The sequence below is a fragment of the Quercus robur genome, chromosome 5 (genome assembly GCF_932294415.1).
Source record: "Quercus robur chromosome 5, dhQueRobu3.1, whole genome shotgun sequence".
Classification (NCBI taxonomy): domain Eukaryota; kingdom Viridiplantae; phylum Streptophyta; class Magnoliopsida; order Fagales; family Fagaceae; genus Quercus; species Quercus robur.
In genome coordinates this window covers 84481894-84505274 of record NC_065538.1, presented here as the reverse complement: position 1 = coordinate 84505274, position 23381 = coordinate 84481894, and the positions used below count along the sequence as shown (strand labels likewise).

Below are 23381 nucleotides of genomic sequence, written 5' to 3'. Positions count from 1 at the left end.
GGATACACACATGTCTAGCTTAGACCCACTTGTCCACCCTAAAGAGTGGACGATAGGAAGAAAGAATGAGCCTCTATGCATGAGAATGCATGATTCTTCGAGAACAAAGGCAGAATTCACATAGAATTAGCTCACCATCTTAAACGCTTTGTTTGAATTGGGCAAAGGTGAGAGAAAGGTAAAGAAAAGGAGAGAAGGGAAGTCATTTTCCTTGTTTAGTTAGATGAGAGAAGAGAAAAGTGGGTTGATTTGGAGTGATTAAATTTCCATAAAGGGAAAGGAAGAGGAATTTTGGGGTTATTTTATAATTTTTATTATAAAATTACCAATCTACCATTCTATTCTTCTTACAAATCATATCTTCATGGGTATAAATGTAAAAACAAATATTTTCCGTTTCATTCTCTTTGAAAACCAAACAAGGGAAAGAATTGCGTGGTAGTTTTTTTATCCTTCCTACATCCAAACACACATAGATGAAAACATTTTTTCTTTTCCTTTTCCTTCCCTTGGTGTTTTCTTTCATATTCCCTTTCCCTAGATGCCACCAAACATAACCTAAATGAGCACGACTCTAGACATCCGCCCATAATCGTAGTCATGACACCTTCCATGCCCCACTTAGAGAAAATGGAGGAAATCTTGGTAGTATGGTCAAATGGTTTGTATATAAACTCATACCAAAAACTACCACGCAAAGATATAAAGAGAAATTCCAAGAGACTTTTATGTTTGAGATTTTGATATTAAATGAGCTAAATTAAGCATTGAAAGAGTTTTGGTCAACGCCACACTGGTGCCATTCTTAACTTCGTGAGTTTGTCTCTCTCATGCCTTCTATAACTCATTTGAACAAGTTAACCACTAAGATTATTTGCAGCATTAACATATATCAAACTGAATTTTAAGTTCACCTAAACCAAACTGAATCTTAAATTCAAGGTTCGTATATAAGTATAGAAAAATAACACAAACATGAGCATTAGTACAAGAACACTCTTATAAGTTTCCCACCATCAAAGAAATAGAAAATACACACACTACCCCTTTTAGAATGCATACAACATGCATATCCAAAGTTACGCAAGCAGCAACTCCCCAAACGGCAAAACCACTAACGCACCAAGATCCTTCAATCTCCGATCATACGCCACACAAGGACCACCTTAATTCAACCGTTGACGTGTGTTGATTTTGATCTTTGACTTTGCATTCAACTTCATTTTTAGCATAGATTCTGATTTTGGAGTTATTATTTATGTATAATAGTCCAAGAGGCTAAGAATAGTGTAGAGTGAATTCTCAATAATTAATGAGAAGAATTTGAATAATAGATTTATATGCAAATTTGAGCATTTTTCTCATAAATTAACCAAGGATAAAAGCAAAATAAAGAGGTAATATATCCAGAGTTTCCAATACTTATAGTACAGTGCTTGTGATAACATCTTCATTATGATTCATTCTAGACATTTAATCTCTCTGGCAACCACCGTGATCGCTAGTCCACTCAGCTCCACATCCATAGCAGAACTGGGAAGTACACCTGCAACCAAAAAAACAATAGCTTTTGCTTATAAAAAGAACTTCTTGACTCATTATACTTACATCAGCTAAAACCCGTTGAACACTTTGGGCATCTCAAAATCATAAAATTATGTAACACATAAGAGGGCTAATTAATTGAACAAGGCATCTAATTTTATTGTCCCTCTCTAGCCAGAGCAAAATGATAACATTACTCTGCCCCAATGTATATATTTTAGATCTTATCACACAACCAACTTAATAGGCATTGCTATGCCCCAATGTCTTTGTTTTAGATGTTATCACTCAACCAACTTAATAGGCATAGATACTCTTACACTTGTTTTTCTACATCCAATTTCATGTTTTAAAATGTGGATATTTTCGTATCAATTATGAATATTGATATAAATGAGTGTAAGAGAATAGTTTCCCTCAATAATATGGGTACTACTACTACACACTAAGAAAATGCTAATTATTTTTCGCATGCTAAGTTATATACTACCCATACACACTCTAGCTGAAATCATGATTGAAAACATGATTTTAGTTATTATTGTGAAATGGTGAAATCATTTTTTTGAAAATACAATTTCACAATTATAACTAAATGTCTCATTCACACAATTTGTAACTATCACTAAGCCTAAGGAAAATAATCAAGGCCTCAAAGAACTCTAAACACATGTTAACAAAAAAATCAAAACCAACATAATATACAATTTTCTACTAATTAACATCACTAATATATATAAGGTCATTCTAAGCAAATACTTAATGTGTAATTATGTAAAAATTACATGACAATCCTAGTTTTAGCTTGTTCAACTGGTCTTGTTATCAAATAGAAAAAAGTTGGTTCAACTGGTCTTGTTATCCTAGTCTTGTTATCAAATAGAAAAAGTTTTGAAAGTGGTCTATGCTAAAAATAAACTAATTGGTATTTTATCTTGATCTCATAGACATCAAATCCGATTGTAAATATAAAAAACGACATGATAGTCAAGATCAAAACTGACCTGCAAGTCATATGTAAACAACCTTCAGTCCTTTCCACAAAATATTGGCAATGGGGACACCTCCTCCATTTCTTCTCCTTAACAAGCTCCCTCAACATGAGATCATCCCTCCCTCTCTCATCCTCGTTCAATCTCTGGAACTCTTCGCAATCCACCCCTGAATGCCAAGGCACATAACACACCGCACAGAACAATCTATGGCAGAACGGGCACTCTGACTCCCTAATCGCTTCTCCTTCTTCATTATCATTCAGCAACATTGCTGAACAATCCTTGAAAGGACAGTAAAACCTCTGGGAACCAAACAGCGCTTCACATAGCACCTCGTCCCACTTGTCCAACACGTCTTTCGGAAGCACTGCCCTGCAAGCATCGAGTTCTATGACACCCTTGCAGTCCAATCCAGGGCAAGTAACAGTGGTTATGCTCTCTTGGATCTTTGTGGCAACGTGTTTGCCAATGCAATCAGAGCAAAATGAGTGAACACAGCTCTCAGTTTTGAACATCTGGTCACTATCTTTCCTTTCCACACAAATCTCACAGAAGCTATGTGATGATTCCCCAGCTTCTTTTGCTAGCTCTGGTTCTGGGGTTGGAAAAATTGCTTGTATTGTTGGCGTTGGCGTTGACATTGATGGCAATAAGGTTAAGGCTCCATTGTTGGCCAATTTGGAAGTGATCACAGAGCCCATAAGGGCCTCTTGGAACTGCAACTCTTCTGCATACTTCTCATCAGATACAGGCAAAATCGGATCTTCTTTTTCATCAAACACTAGTGAGAAGTAGGAATCATCTACCTGTACAAGATCGAAAGAAGCTGATTCTTGTGCCATATTACAAATTCTGAGTCAATGATCAGCCTCTTAGTCTTTCTCTTTACTAAGGAGAAAGTATGTGTGGGGGTTTAATATAATGGAAATGATATTACTTTAGAAGTAACTTCGCTTGGAAGAAGTTATTTCTTATTGGGCCGATTGGGATCCCTTCATTTAGGGAGTCTTTTGGGTTAATATTGCAAAAACTGAAATTAATTTGCGTTATAGGTACTATTGAAACTTATTTGGGATTTTGAGGAGAGAGACTGAATTTCGGTATCACCATTGCCGAAATTCAGCCAAAAGTATGAGAGAGAAGATGCAGAAGGAGGAAAGAGAAAATGTTGAATTTCGGCAACGTGGTTACCGAAATTCGTCTGCCCAGTTCTGCTGCCCAACCCTCTCTCCTATGTGCTCGTGTGTGGAGTGCCCGGAAAAAAAAAAAGGCAATTACGGTAATGCAATTGCCGAAATAGGGGAGAAAAAGATTTTTTTTTATTTTTTGGTAATTGTCGCCATGGCCATGCCGAAAATTAAAAAAAAAAAAAAAAAAAGTGGTTCCAAAATATCTGAAAGAGTAAAAAAAAGTAATGTCCACAATATTTTTACAACATTTTCACAATAAATCACATGTAATTAATTATTATTAGTTAAAAAAATTTGTGACAAAGTAATTGTGGCAATAGGATTGCCGAAAATGTGAAAAAAAAAAAAAAAAAAAAAAAAGAATTATGGCAATGGGATTGCCGAAAATGTGAGGAAAAGAAAAAAAAAAAAAAAAAAAAATTGTGGCAATGGGATTGCCGAAAATGTAAGGAAAAAAAAAAAAAAAAAAAAAAAAAAAAAAAAAAAAAAAAAAAAAGAGAATTGTGGCAATGGGATTGCCGAAAATGTGAGGAAAAGAAAAAAAAAAAAGTGGTTCCAAAATATCTAAAAGAGTAAAAAAAAAGTGTAATGTCCACAATATTTTTACAACATTTTCACAATAAATCACATGTAATTAATTATTATTAGTTAAAAAAATTTGTGGCAAAGTAATTGTGGCACTTGGATTGCCGAAAATGTGAAAAAAAAAGAAAAAAAAAAAAAAAAAGAAAAAAAAAGAGAATTGTGGCAATGGGATTGCCGAAAATGTGAGGAAAAGAAAAAAAAAAAAAAAAAAAAGAATTGTGGCAATGGGATTGCCGAAAATGTGAGGAAAAAAAAAAAAAAAAAAAAAAGAATTGCCACAATTTCGGCAATCCCATTGCCACAATTCTCTTTTTTTTTTTTTTTTTTTTTTTTTTTTTTTTTTTTTTTTTTTTCTCACATTTTCGGCAATCCCATTGCCACAATTCTTTTTTTTTTTTTTTTTCTTTTCCTCACATTTTCGGCAATCCCATTGCCATAATTCTTTTTTTTTTTTTTTTCACATTTTCGGCAATCCTATTGCCACAATTACTTTGTCACAAATTTTTTTAACTAATAATAATTAATTACATGTGATTTATTGTGAAAATGTTGTAAAAATATTGCGGACATTACTTTTTTTTTACTCTTTTCAGATATTTTGGAACCACTTTTTTTTTTATTTTTTTTTATTTTCGGCATGGCCATGGCGACAATTACCAAAAAATAAAAAAAAAATCTTTTTCTCCCCTATTTCGGCATTTGCATTACCGCAATTGCCTTTTTTTTTTTTTTTTTTCCAGGCACTTCACACACGAGCACATAGGAGAGAGGGTTGGGCAGCAGAACTGGGCAGACGAATTTCGGTAACCACGTTGCCGAAATTCAACATTTTCTCTTTCCTTCTTCTGCATCTTCTCTCTCATACTTTTGGCTGAATTTCGGCAATGGTGATACCGAAATTCAGTCTCTCTCCTCAAAATCCCAAATAAGTTTCAATAGTACCTATAACGCAAATTAATTTCAATTTTTGCAATATTAACCCAAAAGACTCTCATTTAGGGGTTCAAAATTTAGACTTTTGGACTAAGGCTATTAATTGAGTCTTTTGGGTTAATATTGCAAAAATTGAAATTAATTTGCGTTATAGGTACTATTGAAACTTATTTGGGATTTTGAGGAGAGAGACTGAATTTCGGTATCACCATTGCCGAAATTCAGCCAAAAGTATGAGAGAGAAGATGCAGAAGAAGGAAAGAGAAAATGTTGAATTTCGGCAACGTGGTTACCGAAATTCGTCTGCCCAGTTCTGCTGCCCAACCCTCTCTCCTATGTGCTCGTGTGTGAAGTGCCTGGAAAAAAAAAAAAAAAAAAAGGCAATTGCGGTAATGCAAATGCCGAAATAGGGGAGAAAAAGATTTTTTTTTTATTTTTTGGTAATTGTCGCCATGGCCATGCCGAAAATAAAAAAAAATAAAAAAAAAAGTGGTTCCAAAATATCTGAAAAGAGTAAAAAAAAAGTAATGTCCGCAATATTTTTACAACATTTTCACAATAAATCACATGTAATTAATTATTATTAGTTAAAAAAATTTGTGACAAAGTAATTGTGGCAATAGGATTGCCGAAAATGTGAAAAAAAAAAAAAAAGAATTATGGCAATGGGATTGCCGAAAATGTGAGGAAAAGAAAAAAAAAAAAAAAAAAAGAATTGTGGCAATGGGATTGCCGAAAATGTGAGAAAAAAAAAAAAAAAAAAAAAAAAAAAAAAAAAAAAAAGAGAATTGTGGCAATGGGATTGCCGAAATTGTGGCAATTCTTTTTTTTTTTTTTTTTTTTTTCCTCACATTTTCGGCAATCCCATTGCCACAATTCTTTTTTTTTTTTTTTTTTTTCTTTTCCTCACATTTTCGGCAATCCCATTGCCACAATTCTCTTTTTTTTTCTTTTTTTTTTTTTTTTTTTCTTTTTTTTTCACATTTTTCGGCAATCCAAGTGCCACAATTACTTTGCCACAAATTTTTTTAACTAATAATAATTAATTACATGTAATTTATTGTGAAAATGTTGTAAAAATATTGTGGACATTACACTTTTTTTTTACTCTTTTAGATATTTTGGAACCACTTTTTTTTTTTTTCTTTTCCTCACATTTTCGGCAATCCCATTGCCACAATTCTCTTTTTTTTTTTTTTTTTTTTTTTTTTTTTTCCTTACATTTTCGGCAATCCCATTGCCACAATTTTTTTTTTTTTTTTTTCTTTTCCTCACATTTTCGGCAATCCCATTGCCATAATTCTTTTTTTTTTTTTTTTTTTTTTTAACATTTTCGGCAATCCTATTGCCACAATTACTTTGTCACAAATTTTTTTAACTAATAATAATTAATTACATGTGATTTATTGTGAAAATGTTGTAAAAATATTGTGGACATTACTTTTTTTTACTCTTTCAGATATTTTGGAACCACTTTTTTTTTTTTTTTTTTAATTTTCGGCATGGCCATGGCGACAATTACCAAAAAATAAAAAAAAATCTTTTTCTCCCCTATTTCGGCAATTGCATTACCGTAATTGCCTTTTTTTTTTTCCGGGCACTCCACACACGAGCACATAGGAGAGAGGGTTGGGCAGCAGAACTGGGCAGACGAATTTCGGTAACCACGTTGCCGAAATTCAACATTTTCTCTTTCCTCCTTCTGCATCTTCTCTCTCATACTTTTGGCTGAATTTCGGCAATGGTGATACCGAAATTCAGTCTCTCTCCTCAAAATCCCAAATAAGTTTCAATAGTACCTATAACGCAAATTAATTTCAGTTTTTGCAATATTAACCCAAAAGACTCCTATTAATTGACAAGGAAAAAGATAAAGCACAGAAAAATTAAAAGGTGAATTTTCAACTTTATCTAATCCAAACTTTTTTTTTTTTAAATTTCAAAATTTATTTTATTTTATTTTATTCCACTTTTTCTATTCTTATTCCTAAGCCAATCGCAAAAGTCCTAATAGGAACAAGTGGAACAACTTTCTCGTACACTTCCTAGTGAGTGACACAAAGTGGGAAAAAAGGAAAGAGCAATGGAATCAATAATTTAAGACTTCTTTTGAAAGAAGAGAATTCAGATCCTGTTCATGAACCCCCGAAGAACGGTTAGCCTAACTCGGCCCAACCAAATATAAAAATAAAAAATGGGACCCTCGCTTCCTCTCACCTTCCCCAACTTTTCTTCATATATTACATGCCTTTATTTTATTTTATTTTACTTTTTAGATTTTGTTTTAAGGAGTTAGATAAATAAATAATTATTATGGATTAAATGGTTTTGTTAGTTTCAGTGCTGCTCTATGTATTTTGAGGCAAATATTTTATAATTAAAAAAAAAAAAAAGCATTTTGGGGCCTAAAGCCCTAAAGTGAAGACTAAAAAAACAAGTTTTTTTGTGAACTATTTTTTTTTTGGGGGGGGGGGGGGGGGGTTGGGGATTTTTATGTTTTTGTTGATTTGTTTAGTTTAGTTGACAGAGAAAAAGAGAAGGAGGGAGAGATTTCAACTTCTAGATTACAAAGAATTTATCTTTTCTGTTTTTTATATATCAAGTATAAAATTCATTGGCATCCTTTGCCCCTCTTTTTTAATTTCTTATATATTTGTTTTCCTTTTTTTTAATTATAATTTGCAGTTTAATTTATTCATTTTACATTATTAACCTTTTTTTTCTTTTTTGGGAATCGAAGAATCAAACTAATTGAATGAAATTTGAGGGCCTTCCGCAATTTGGGGCCTTGGGCAATTGTCTAACTCGCCTAAAGCAAGAGCCAACATTATAACTTAGTTTTTAAATAAATCCTATCTACTTATGGTAAATAAAGATATGTTTCTATATAAAATATATATCATATAGTGGATATAGATTTGTTCAAAAAACAACCTATCAATCTTAAAATGATAAAATAAAATAAAATAAAGGCACAAATGGAAAGGGATATGTCTTTTTGTTATCGCGAAAGTTGTTGAATTTCTTTTAGGTACATAAATCAATTTCTTTTTGTGATCTAATATTTTCTGGCAAAAATATATTTTATTAGTTTTTGAGATTTTTATTATTTGAAAAACGTGAAAGTTACAAAACGATGTAGTATTAGGAGCATTTAACAACAATCTACTTAATGGAGAAGACGGAATAATTGGATTGAATGAAATTGAAGTTTGACTACTGAAATAAATTTTGGGTAAAGCTAGTGAATAAAATTTTTAATTTAGCCCTAAAAATAGTGAAATTGTAATAAATTATACCCATTTTGATGACTTTTTATTTCTAATACCATATAAGACACCAATAAAGATTTAATAGCTAAAATGTGTTCCTAAAAATATAGTGATTTTTAGGCTCAGGCTGTACTTTTGTATAATGTGATTGCATAATCATTTAAGTAATTTGAAAGCTTTTTAAATGCACAAAAGACTGAAATTTTTTTAATTTATAGTCGCTAATCAGGATCCAGCAATAGAAAAGGCATTAGTTGAGATGAAGTCAGACCGTGGCATGGATTATGCACTTGGCATATGATGCAAAAGGCATCAAGCACTTGGGAAATTTGTTGAAGGATCGTTATTTGTCTTTGAGACTTTAAAGCTTACATGTATGAGTATGAGGATGATAACATTTAGAATTATGTTTTGAAGATAATATTTGAATTATGCACTTGGCATACGATGCAGAAGGCATCAAGTGCTTGGGAAATTTGATGAAGGATCATTCTTTATTTTTTGATGAAGAAGGATCATTCTTTATTGTCTCAGATAAAAGTTATCATCATATCATACCTAGCTGTTACCACTTCACTTGCATTAATAATAATGATTGACGCATGTGAATTTGTCAACTATTACATTGAAAAGGAGTTTTGTAGCCTATACTTTGATTATTATTACTCTCTGCGTTTCTAAGGAAGTTCAAGTTCCTTATTATGCTCATTTATTATACACTAGAAAAAGTTTAGAAACATAAAATTTCACAATTTTTTGTTTTAATTATGATATGAGAGTGAGATTAATAAAAAAAAATGACAAATTTATATGTAAGTGATGATTAATTACTTATCATCTGTTATCTTAAAGTTGTGACAAAAAAAATTGTAAAGTAATCTATAATCTTAAAACTAATCTTACTACTGTAATAAAATAAATTTATTTAGTACAAAATTTTATAATTTATATATATTATAATTATTTTTAAAAATTTTGAAATATCTTGAAATGGTACTTTAAAATTGACCAATACTAAAATAATAAGTTCTATTAGGCAAACCAAAACAAGTTTCGAAACGAAATTGATGACATTTCCCTTGAATGCCCACTCACGTCAGCTAGTTGCAATAAATGTTGTGTTATTTGATGTCTCTAGCGTCAGTCAAAATGTCAAATACGAGGAGAAGGAGTACCGGTAAAAAGGAGAAAATGTGTGAAGATAGGAGCATCTGGGAAATAGAAAAAGGAAGAAGTAAATATGGTTTGACATTTGATAAAATTTGATTAGACGTTGACATAATTTTGGCAGGTGAGAGAGAGAAGAGGGAAAAAGGACAGTTATTTGGTATATGTATTTAAAAATTGAAAATTGTTATTTAAAAATACTTATAAAAATATTATATATAAATAAAAAATGTGTAAAAAATATATAATATTATTTAAAAACTGAAAATAATTGTTTAAAAACATAAACTAAACACCTCTAAGTATCTTGACAAAAAATATTTTTACTAATTTATTTTATTAATTAGTTTATTTTTACTATTATTTATAAATTTTATTATATTTTTTAATATTATTTATGGATTTTATTGTACTATTTCAGTTAATCTTTACTTTTATCCACAGTACTTTCAGTAAAAAAATTTCAACTTTAGCAAAATAAATGAATCTCAAACAGAGTCTAAATCACACAATTTTTGTAATTTAGGGCATGTTTAGTACTGCTATTTAAACAATAATTTTATTTTTTTAAAAACAGCACACTTATTTTCACAATATTTTTTAACCTACATGTATTTTCATAACAATTAAATAACGTTACTAAAAATCTCTTACTAAACAAGCCCTTTAATGTAGCGAATTGTGAGTGATGAAATTATGGATTCATAATTTTTTTTTATCACTTACAACTTGTCGTGTTCATAAATTATGATACAAGTTGTGTGATTTGTTACTGTCAAAATAAAAAATTAAAAAAAATGAAAAAGAAAAAAGAAAAATCAAATTTGTGTGAGTTTTACTCTAACCATTCGGGCTTTGCCGCTTTAGCTGATAAAGGCAAAACATACTTCCCTTTTCTTTTGTATTTTTTTAAATAACTAGAGGGAGTTGCACTGCAAGGCACGTGCTTATCTATACATTGAGTGTTTGTAAATATATCTCAAACTTTAAAATCTAAAGTTGACACCTTATTTTAGTGTTAAAATTTCAATTTCCATCCCATTGTCTATATCAGTGTAAAAATTTAAAAGTGTAATGGACAACTAACCAATCCAAAATAACATTTTGATCCAACTGCATTAGCAATACATTTTAGTAAAAACAAGCCCTTAAAATCCCATTATAATCTATGTTGTAACCCATAAAAGAAGAAGAAAACAAGATTCTAGCTGATCATTGATGAAATTTAAAACACCTTGACAAAGTATCACTACCAAATATAGTTAGACACATCCACTATCGAGTACTATGTCTACCTTGTAATCATAGTTGACTTTAGCCAATGGTTCTTTACAAAATCAAACAAGGCATGTTTTCTAACTAAATTCAACCACCGAAGCTTTCAGATATAACTCTATGCAAGAAGATGATATTATGTAGCATACATTTACATTCTAATGAATTTCTTCACATCTCTAACCTTCAATAGCAGAACACTATGATTTTCTATCATTGTGAACCACTTGAATTTTATTGCACTTCATCTTCTACTCTAGTAGAAAACCAAAACTTAGTATCAAGCCAAGGAAGGGTGCTTCCACATCTAATGTGAGAGGAATCTCCTTGATCCTGCACAACTTGGTGTGCTTCATACATTAACCTCTTCGCTACCTATTCCTGCTCCTAGATTGGTTTTATCCAAAGCATCAGCCTAGAAAGGGGGAAAGAATTAGAGAGTTGAAGCTTTAAAGGTTAATTCCAAAGTCAAGCAAACACTTGATACCCATTCAAAAATTGATAAAATAAGAAATAACATTTTTCTTCCCCTGTAAATGATAAAAATGCTAGATTAATCTCCATTGTGTTAGTAATGAGGTAGAGTACAACGAACTGTTTTTTGAATTAAGACATAATAACCACTTTTGGCCTTTTGCAATACACAAGGATCTATATAAGACAAGAAAACTTAAAAACAACAACAATAATAATAATTACAGAATCAGAAAGCATGAAAAACCTCATATGTGACAGCATCCCATAATTCGTCATTAGCAAGGATAAGATAAGAACCTCAAGGGAAGCATCAATCTTTTCCTCCTGCAAGTTTTATAAGGATGTCAGTGGCTAATTATTCACAAAAAACTGAAAATAAGAAGCATGAAAGAGGCACTCTTAACCAGACTAAATGTATCAACTAAAGCTCTCTTAAAGAGGGACTTGTACTACTTTTGACAAGTGTCAATAAACAATATTCTTCTAGCAGAAAGCTAATTCACATATGTAGGTACATTGAAAAATGCCAGTATAAATTTTGTACATTTTCAAATTAAAAAAGATTATTAGTACCTATAATCATTCTTGCACTCACAAAGATAATTACGATGTAGGCATAATAATATCAGCAACTTCATTTGTTTTTCTTCTTAATAATAATAAATAAATAAGGTGATCTTAAGTTTTCATTTGAATCACCATTTACCATAGTAAGAAAGTAAAACTTCATTTACATAGTAGGCATCAAAAGTCAATATTTAGAATCACCCGCACCTAAAATTCTGGATCAACAGCTACATATTACGTCGAGAGTCTATCACCAAATGCACAAGAAAGCAAGAACTCCTCCAACTCTCAAAGTTGGTGTGATATAATTTTAATCACTAAGACACATGCAATTTAGAAAATCACCAGAAATCTTGAAAATTAATGTATGATAAGCCTACCAGCCTACAAAACAAATTCACCAGCATTCCTCAATCCAATATGGCTCATTAGTTTGGTCTAGCTTGTGATCTAAAGAAACAAAAATAGTTGCAGAAATCACAAGATGATAAACAAATGAGATAACAAGTTAGCAGAAAGGAAACAAATAACATTTTAACCAAATCCTCTCACATTAAAAAGATTTTATTTATTATATATTGTTTGCTACTCTCCATTATTAAATGGTCAATACATCATCTTTAGTGGCACACTTATCAAAGGAACTCATACAATTAAATCAAGTAAGTCTCCAAGATAATGAGAAACAAATCCTTAAAGGGATTTCAAGAGTAGCAACAAATAGCACTCAACTATTCAGAAATGAATAAAAAAGAAATGACACAATTGAGTGTTTTCCTATGGCAAGCCAAAGCTTTGGTAGTGGTAGTAGCTCCAAAGAAATTGGAAATTTGGTAGTGTATCTCTTAACAGAATTCAAAATGAATAAACTCAACTCAAGGGATCAAAATGCATTTTTCGCTTTATCCTTTTTTGTTCTTCTTTCCATTTGAATAATAATGAGGGTTGATTTTTTTGGTTCATTAAACATTACCTAAAGCATTCAAACACATATGTTGCAGTATTTCTGTAGCTGATCAATCTTGATATACCTTAAAAAGTAATAGTGATTTAAGGGTTGAATTAAGAATTTATCAAGGTGGCATAGATGGAAGCTCGCTCCAAACTAACCTATTTGTGATCTCAAAAATCAGCATGATGAAGCAAACTGCCAACCACCCATTTATTCTCTAGAAGCTAGCTTCAAAGTAGTCTGCATCACATAAGTCCCAATATTGCTAGGAAAAACATTCACGTGGATTATAAATCCAAACATAGAGAGATATAATTATATTGAGTGTTCCCCAAATAATAGAATGAGACAGAATAATTAGCTGATAAGAAATACCACGTCATCCATTTCTTGGTGGGATAATGTCAGCAAAGATGGTTTAAACATGGTAAAAGCTGCTGATTCTAGTTTTTTTTTGCCCCTATTTTCTTTCGGCTGGGATGATAAAAATAATAATAAAGGCACATTAAACTTTAATTAATTCTTTAAATCATAAGAAATTTATAACCATTCAATATCACATTAGACATCATAGGGCCTTTTCACTTCAAGTTATATAAAAGTCATGCAATTTTCTCTACATATTGGTAAACTTATAAAATCTTTAATCCCAAAACCATGGGGTTTGTATCAAAATACATAATTTTCAAATGGGTAAAATCAAGAACAATTACCATATGTGTAGCTATATAATTGGGCACAATTTTTCTCCCTAAACATGGCCACGAACCCATCTAAAAATTCATGCAAGACAAAAAAAATTAGCTCATTAACAATAAAATAAGCTAATACATATCTATTTTTCTAAGATAAAATAATTTAAGTCAAACATTCGGACTCACTATAAAAATAAAAATTTGAAATATCAAATACCAAAATTTTAAGGAACTAAGTTTAGAGCTCACACAACTTAGCATGAGATTTGATTCTGTGCACTGTGAATAATGGTCGATCATGCTGTCTCTAGTGTCAATCGCATTTGAGTTTCGTCTAATTTTCCACCATTTCCATAGCTTGAAGAACAAAGCCTCCTATTTTAACAAATATTTTCTTTGAGGCACATTGTTTTATTGCACCTTTAATTGTGTTAACACCAAAAGTGAGAAATATAAAAATAGAACCACCTGTTGGTTCGTATTACTCTACCATTTCTTCACAGATCAGCAATGGAACCACGACAAAGCTAGAAGGAAGTGAAATTGAATGACAAAACTTCAGACAAAATTCAAATACCAACACAGATTAAAGAAGGATATCTAAAACAAGAATGGAAAACCCACTGAAATTTCAGAGAATTGGGTTTTAGCGAAATTCCTAGCCTTGAGTCAAAGCTTCCATCAAACATGTTTAAAGGCTCACTACCAGTTTTGTGAAATCAGTATCTCAGTATAATAAACAAAAGAAAAAGAGAGATAGAAATCAATCAAACTATAGAGAAATTTAGAAATAAAAAATACATGTCGTATGAGCTGAAAGAAAACACCGAAGCAACAAAACAGTCCTCTACTTTTCCATTTCCTTCTCTCAAAAATTGACTAAACCAAAAGCACTGTAGATTGAGCGATTCACTCTTTTTAATATAGTTAATAGAAATGAGTTCTTTAATAATTAAAAATTATAATTTTTTTAGTATTATATACTAGATTCTTAGTTTTTTTCATTGGTTCTTTATGCTTTAATTTAATATATTATCTAAGTCAAGTTTGGTTTATATTTAAATTCTTTTTTCACTTCATAAATGAAATTTCTAATACAAAATATTTTTGTAATTTAAATTAAATTTTTATAGTTACAAAGTATCTGCATACTTAAATATTTTTTGTTTACTCATATTCATTTTATTTTATTATTTTCTTTTTGTTAGTAGTTTGATGAATTATTGCTTACTTTTTTTTTATATATAATCAAAAAAAATCTAAAAGTGATACGGGTATAACATTTATAATTATTTTCTGAATATATATATTTTAGGTAAAAGTAAAATTAACATAAACATTAACATTAACAAGAGAAAATATTTTTTTTTGGTACCAATAAAAGTATATTATTTTTATTCAAATATGTTAACGTGTATAATATTGTGAGCTTTAGGCCCAACTAGATTACTTGTATAGCACACATTTTTATACTACACTTTTACTTGTACTGCACTCATATGCCTCATATATATAAAGGCACTCGTGTATATTATTTCACCATGAAATAATATACACGAGTGCCTTTATATATATGAGGCATATGAGTGCAGTACAAGTAAGAGTGTAGTACAGGAATGTGTGTTATACAAGTAATCTAGTTAGGCCTAAAGCCCACAACATTATACACGTTAACAAAATATAAACATGAGAATTATGCAAAATTATTCCATCAATATTTGAATCAATTAGGCTATTTACAAATCAATTTCTTTTTTTACTATAAATGCAAGAGATGAATAAGTTTTGTTGTCTTCAAGCTCTAAGAATGTATTAGTGCCTCTCCTAATTACAACAGAATTATCATTTTATTAAAACTACTTAGTGTCTTAATTAATCATGTATGTATGTTTTAAATTTCTTTTGAAATTATGAATTAATACATGATTTTCCTCCCTCAAACCAAAATTCATAGTTTCGTCCTAGTATTTTATGCTTTGGTTTAAGTTTAATAGATCATCTATGAATAAACTTTGGTCACATCTTGAGCATCCAAAACCATATTTTGGTCACATCTATGCAAAATGGTTCACAATCTTACTTTATGAATATCATGACTCATGATTGAATCTAATTACTTTTATTTTTGTCTTTTAATTTTACTTGCCGAAAAGTGTGATACCCTATATTATATGAGTTCAATCTATAAATCTAAAGCTTACCATTCTTCCCTCAAGACTGCAAGTGAAGGGCCATGACTCTTGAGACAATCCAAGCCAAATGGTCGATGATGGTGTTCTAAGTTCAGAGGGAATTTGCTACAAATTATCTATACCACTACTGGATGAGCCAAACTAATAGAAACTGTCTCATCAAGGTTGTCATCAAAAGAAGGCGCAGGCTTCTCTTGTCTTTGCACATTCGCGATGTCAAGAGCTAAGCTATAAGAGATGGGATCAGAGGCAATGTAACACTACGAGGGATAAGGACATTTTGAAACAAAAGCCTTAATGATGACACTAGGAAAGGCAAGGACTAGCCTAGAAGTTGTATATAGTCTCAAACACATGAAAGATAGCATGATATATATGATTATAGGCTCATGTTTTACAAATACTCCAAGCCAAACTGCAGGGTTTCTCATTAGATTTAGGCTATGATATCATATGTGAGGCCAAAAAAATTCCTCTTTTGTTCTCCATTCCACAATTCGCAAATTTCCCTGTTGATTTTTTTTTTTTTTTAATGTGAGCTTGGTTCACAAAGTGAGAAAAGCAAAGAGTATTTTGGGCTCGAGCCCGTTTAAGCAAGTTCAATTTGGATGTGTCTATTACACAGCCTTGGGCTGGGCCAACATTCAAGTACACTTCATCTCATAGGATATCAAGGTTTACGACTTTGTGCAAAACACACATTGGGTTTGGGTCTTGTAATATATGTTTCCTTGTCAGGCACAGCCAGTTTGTGCCATTGAGAATTGGGCCTTTGTTTAAAACTCATAGCATGTCTTAAGCCTCTTGTACCAGCTAAAAGAGGAATTTATTGATTTATTAAATAAATTTAATAGTTACAATGGAAGGGGGATTTGAATCTAGGTGTTCAATAGGAGAAATCAATTAAGCTACAAGTAAGAGGCCATTCTCATGTTCTAAACTTTTAAGGTCCATGATTTTATTTGACTTTTTATTTAATTGAAGGTGTGACTTTCCTTAATAAAAGCTTTTTTTTTTTTTTTTTCATTTAATGTAGATTAATGTTCAGAAATTTAGATGGATAGATATTTGGTTTAATAATAATAAATAAATAAAATTTCTAAAATCTAGAATACCAACTACTCCAATATGGGTCATTCTACCGTACCCACCTTTTTTTTTGGTGGGTACGGTACCCACTCATAAATCTAACCATTGATTTCATTTGTTTTGATCCTGGCCGTTTATGTGATTTTAATGAATTACCGGTTACCAGTCAAGCAGGTAACATATAAAATTAATCACAGGAAAGAAAGAAAAAAAGAGACTTTTCTTTTTTCTCTCTCGCCGTCTCGCGTTCTCTCTCTCTACTTCTCTGCTGCGTTCTTTTAATTCTGCTCCTTCTCATCGTTCTTGGCCGATCTTCACCTCGTCTTCATACAAATCTCAGGTAACTATTCTTCATACATTTTCCCTGAATTTATCGTCAAGATTTGGGCCTATTTGGTTGGTGGTTTTTTTTTTTAAAAAATTTTGGAACACAAGCATTAGTAATGTTGTGAAATCTGAATTGAAATTTCGTAATAGGCAGATTCGAATTGCAAATCAAGCCACTTGCTTCGATTTTTCCCCAATGGAAACCCATGTGAAAATTTCCCATTGAAGAAAAACAAAGAAGAGATGTTAGATTTTGCAGTACAAGAACCATGGCCTTGGTATAATTATCACTATTTAGAAGTTCACTGATGTGCCTCTGGTTATGAATGTGTATGTTAAATTGTAAATGTAGAAGAAATGTACACTGGGTATTTTTAATAAATCTTGAAAATAGTATCTATGTCATTTGCAAAAAGAAAATTTGTGCACTGAATAGGACTTGGAATGTGAAACATGAACTTGTAGTCTTGTGAACCTGCCTGAAAGCTGAAACTAAAGGTCTTTGGTTGCTATGTTAAGAATTCTATATTTAATGGTAGAGAACATATTGCTTTTATATTAAACAATTTGGGTTTGGATTAGGCTTCTGAGTTCTTTCCATTAACTTGAATTATATGTGAGGTTTGGTGAACTGAGTCAATTTAGCTTTGTTAAGAAATTGTTTGATGAAATGTCTATGTGAGTTGTGTATTTTAATGTATGAGTTTTTTGTCTGAGATTTTGAGCAACTAAAATATTATTGTGAAATTTTATGTCTATTGCATTTTCTAGTATTATTATCTAGTTAGGGATTGAGGTCCTGATGAAGGTTGATGGGCAAAATGGCTTAAACATTGCAGTTTGGTTTTTCCGGAACCATCATTTTATTCTGCTGGGCAATCAAATTGCTAGCTAGTTTTATTTTGTGTGAGTAGTTATGGATATGTGCATTTAGAGCAGTCCATCTAGCCTTGGTCCTACTTGCATAGTAATTGAATTTGTTTCCCAATCTCTCTGAAGTATTGGAAGAAAGTTGGCTTTTTTACCTCTAGTAAATGGATCCAATAAGAGACTATTTTTATAGCTTATAGATATATAGATTTATCTTTATTTTCTATTTCTGTTTTCGTTTGTGGGCCGCAAACATTGAACACACCCCCCCCCCCCCCCCCCCCCAAAAAAAAAAATCCTCTCTTATCATATTCGTTGGATATTTGGAATTTGGTTCCGTTATGTTTGATGTTATTTGGCGAGAGTGAGATAGGCTAATGTTTGAGGATATGGAGAGTACAAGGAACTAGCTTCTAGCTTATTTTGTTGGGGACTCACAAATAGAGAGTTAATTCTAATGCTATTGAGTCTATCTTTTTGTACATAATCTTTTGTATTTTTTGTAATTCCTCAGGCTACTTCTTGCCTTTCTTTGCATGACGTAGTCTCTTTTTAATAAATTTTTATTACATATCAAAAATAATTGAGAAGCATGCATTTTTTTTTGGTTAGTGGTTTGCTATTGGTTTGAAACACCCCTGTATGAGAAGAAAGAAACAAATAGCTCTTAATTCATTCAAAAGAACAAAAAAATAGGATAGTTAGTCATGATTTCATTTGGCAAAATTGCTGCAATAAGGCTCACTGCCACTTAAAAAAGTTAGTGAATTACTAAATGTTGAAACTACATGTTCATGAAATCTTGACATTGATCTAACACGTCTCCTAACTTTCAGGGTATAGACCCATAATAGCTGCCATTAAAGACACTATGGATTCAAATGGTTTGTAAAATGAAGAGGAATGAATTTGTTAAAATGTGTCGATTAAAAGCATGCGAGATGAATGGACCTTTGCTCATTTTGCACATTTTCTTTTTGAATTAATCTTTAGGAATTGTGATGTTTTTCGTATGATGTTCATGTTCTTTTTTATCGCAGCATTTGCACCCATGAATGGAGGAACTGCTTCTGAGTTACCTGATACAAACTCCTGGAAGCAACCATTTGATGCTCAGAGATACTTTTCACATAGTGAAAGTGACTGACAAGACTGTGTATACCTTTTTTTTTTTTTTTTTTGAGAATAGGACTATGTATACCTAAATAAAGAAAAGGAGCAAGTTGAGACAATTTTCCCTTAGTTTTTCTCTCAATCTATTACTATTGGTGTCAATGCTTTAGCCAAGACAGCAGCTGGAGCCTGCCCCCTTACTGTAGCTGAATAGCCATAGCTTTTCTTCTTTTCTTTGTTGGATGTATGTGTAATTAGGTGTCATAGCTCTTCTTCTTTTCTTTTTCTTTTTTTTTTTCTTTTTTTTTTCTTTTTTTGTTGATGGGTCTTCTTCTTTTCTTTGTTGGATGTATGTGGAATTATATTTTTTTGGGGTAGCCAGGGGGGGTGGAATCTAATTGAAAACAAAATGTTCTCAGTGAAAAGAGAGAAGTATTATGACATTTAAACTTTTGTTTAGTTGAGAAGAAAAATGAGAATGTATAAAATGTAATAATGTGTAAATTTATTTTTTTGCCTCTTTTACATAAAATTAATTTTTTAAATAGTATATAAGAAGTAATATTTCTTCAATTATTACATAAGAAGTAATATTTATTAAAAATAATGTTGTGAAAAAATATATATGAGAATTGCCTTGTTTGAAACCACGATTTAACTTAAGATTCTGACAATGTGGCAGGAGATAACGGGACATAATGTACACTTGGAAACGATTTCAATAATATCACATTTTGTGCTAAAATTGTATTTTGAAAACATAATTTTTGTGTAAATGCATTCACTTTAAAGTCGTATTTTGGATAAATAAGTTTAGTACAAAATTTGAAAATTTGTATTTTACTTTGAAATTGTGTTTTGATATTTTAGCATAAAACAAGATTTGATTTTTAAGCTCACTTCATAAAAAGATGCAAGTGAAATGGTAATGTGGAGAGAGTAAGATGCAACCATCTCCTCTCTATCTCTAAAACTGTCTCTCGCAATCCTCCATAGCTAGAACTCACCTTGAGCTCTATCCAAGGCCGAGAGCCTGGAAACCTATAATTGTACATTAGATTTTTTGTAAAATCCTATATTGAAAACATGGTTCAAGGAGAAGCTATTCACCATTTCTCCTAAATAATTTGTCCATAATGTTATTTTTAATAATTACTAGTATGTAACTCGTGTTTACACACATGAATGATGAATTACAGTAGTGCTATTGGACACTACATATACAATATCAATTCACTATCACTATCCATGAAATTTTACTAAATACAAAACAAAATAATATAACAAATTGGTTCAATAGTATCTCCTAAATTGAATAAGGATAAGTACATGGGATCATTTAGCTCAATTATAGTTTGTTACGTTCAATATCTTTACATACAAAATATCTAAATAGAAACAATATAAAAATATATATATTCATTAGTTCAGGGGTCTTTTGGTCATTCTTAGGTTACAGGGGTATTACGGTCAGTTTTTAGGTTCTAAAGATATTTTGATCATTTAGGTTCTGAGGGGATTTTGATAATTTTAGAGGGAGTTGGGGGAATTCTGGTCATTTTTTAGATTGTGAGGGAATTTTGGTCCTTTTTAAGGTTTTCGGGGTTATTTCGGTCATTTTTTATGTAGTACGGTTATTCTGGTCATTTTTAAGTTTCTAAGGGTATTTTAAGATATTCTCTAGGTATAGGGGGCATTACCGTGATTTTCTCTTCTAAGGGTATTTTGGTCATATTTTAGGTTTCGTGGTTATTTTAGTCATTTTTTAGGTTTTATGGTAATTTCGGTCATTTTTTAAGTTTCAAGGCTATGTGGTCATTTTTTTGTCCTAAGGGTATTTTGGTCATTTTTTAAGTTTCATTGTTATTTTGGTCATTTTTAAAGTTTCAAGGTCATTCAATCAATTTTTTATTTGTTCTAATGGTATTTCAGTTATTTTTTAGGTTTTATGGCAATTTTGGTAATTTTTTTTTTTAAAGTTTTAGGGTGATTCGGTCATTTTTTAGGTTCTAAAGGTATTATGGTCATTTTTAGGTTTTAGAGGTATTATGGTAATCGGTGAGGGAAAAAAAAAAAAAAAAAAAAACTATCGAATGTGCAAAAGTGCGCTTACATTTGAAGTTGGTAATGCCCATTGTGACAATGGAATCGTTGAATGTGAGAAAAAAACAAGGGTATAACCAAATGTGGCAAAAGTATAGTCAAGAATGATGTTGATACTACTTAACGTGACAAATACAAATAAACAATGTATTAGCATGTGTTAGTGTAAAATACACAAGTGTATTAGCATGAGTAAAATTACCTGTTCACAAAACATCAATTTTGACATATACTTGTCATTGTCCCCTATATATATTTTTAAACCATTTCAATGTGGGATTGCCATCTTCATCAATCATTTTTTGCTAGAAACATATATATAGTAAGTAAGTAAAAAAGTGACTTTAGTGGTGGGCCTAAATCTAAAAGTACGATTAGATGTGATATTGGTACTACCCAATGTGACGATGAAATTGTCAAATGTGAGGAAAAAAAAAAAAAGAGAACCACTAAATGTGATAAAAGTACTGTTAAATGTGATGTTGGTATTGCCGAATGTGACAATCAAATGTGAAAAAAAGGTAAAGGAACCACCAAATATGACAAAAGAATAATCACATGTGATATTAGAACTGCACAATGTGAGGATGAAACCGTAAAATATGAGAAAAATAAAGGAACCGCTGAATGTTACAAAAGTATAGTCACATGTGATGTTGGAACTGCACAATGTGAGGATGAAACTGTCAAGTGTGAGAAAAAGGTAAGGGAACCACCTAGTGTGACAAAAGAACTGTCATATGTGATGTTGGAACTACACAATATGAGGATGGAACCGTCAAATGTGAGAAAAAAAAGTGAGAGAACCACCGAATGTGAGAAAAGAACTATCACATTTGATGTTGGAACCGCACAATGTAAGGACAGAACCCCCAAATGTGAAAAAAAAAGTAAGGGAACTATCAAATGTGAGAAAAGAACTGTTACATGTGATGTTGGAACTGCACAATGTGAGGATGAAATCGTCAAATGTTAAAAAAAAAGTAAAGGAACCACCAAATGTGAGAAAAAAACTGTCACATATGATGTTGGAACTGCACAATGTGAGGATGAAACCGTCAAATGTGAGAAAAAAGTAAGGGAACCACCCAACGTGAGAAAAGAATTGTCACATATGATGTTGGAACTGCACAATATGAGGATAGAACCGTCAAGTATGAGAAAAAAGTAAGGGAACCACCCAATGTAACAAGAATTGTCATATGTGATGTTAAAACCGCATGATGTGAGGATGAAATCGTCAAATGTAAGAAAAAAAAGTAATGGAACCACCAAATGTGAGAAAAAAAATATCACATGTGATGTTGGAACTGCACAATGTGAGGATGGAACAGTCAAATGTGAGAAAAAAGTAAGGGAACCACCAAATGTGAGAAAAAAACTGTCACATGTGATGTTGGAACTGCACAATATGAGAATGGAACCATCAAATATGAGAAAAAAGTAAGGGAATCACCCAATGTGATAAAAGAACTGTCATATGTGATGTTAGAACCGCACAATATGAGGAACTGCACAATGTGAGAAAAGGGTAGGGGAACCACCCAATGTGACAAAAGAACTGTCATATGTGATGTTGAAACTGCACAATATGAGGATGGAACCGTCAAGTGAGACAAAAAAGTAAGGGAACTGCCAAATGTGAAAAAAGAACTGTCATATGTGATGTTGGAGCTGCAAAATGTGAGGATGAAACCGTTAAATGTGAGAAAAAAAGTAAGGGAACTACCAAATGTGAAACAAGAACTGTCACATGTGATATTGGAACTGCACAATATGAGGATGAAATCGTTAAATGTGAGAAAAAAGTAAAGGAACCGTCAAATGTGAGAAAAAAACTGTCACATGTGATGTTGGAACTGCACAATGTGAGGATGGAATCGTCAATTGTGAGAAAAATGTAAGGGAACCACCCAATGTGACAAAAGAACTGTTATATGTGATGTTGAAACTACACAATGTGAGAATGGAACCGTCAAATGTGAGAAAAAAAAAAGTAAGGGAACCACCAAATGTGAGAAAAGAACTGTCACA

The 23381-nt window shown here is 31.5% G+C and overlaps 1 protein-coding gene and 1 long non-coding RNA gene across 2 annotated transcripts; one reads left to right on the top strand and one right to left on the bottom strand.

The window, feature by feature from the left end:
• Positions 1 to 925: 925 nt before the first annotated feature.
• On the bottom strand, positions 926 to 3513 carry LOC126727483 (E3 ubiquitin-protein ligase RSL1-like). Its single transcript, XM_050433160.1, has 2 exons — positions 2550 to 3513; positions 926 to 1546 (listed from the first exon to the last, which is right to left on the bottom strand). Exons 1-2 carry the CDS (start codon positions 3380 to 3382, stop codon positions 1474 to 1476), a joined length of 906 nt encoding a protein of 301 aa, XP_050289117.1. The 5' UTR covers positions 3383 to 3513; the 3' UTR covers positions 926 to 1473.
• A 13634-nt stretch (positions 3514 to 17147) lies between these two features.
• LOC126727485 (uncharacterized) lies at positions 17148 to 19406 on the top strand. Its single transcript, XR_007656252.1, has 2 exons — positions 17148 to 17274; positions 19172 to 19406. It is a non-coding gene; the product is annotated as an uncharacterized LOC126727485 (long non-coding RNA).
• The last annotated feature ends 3975 nt before the right edge of the window (positions 19407 to 23381 follow it).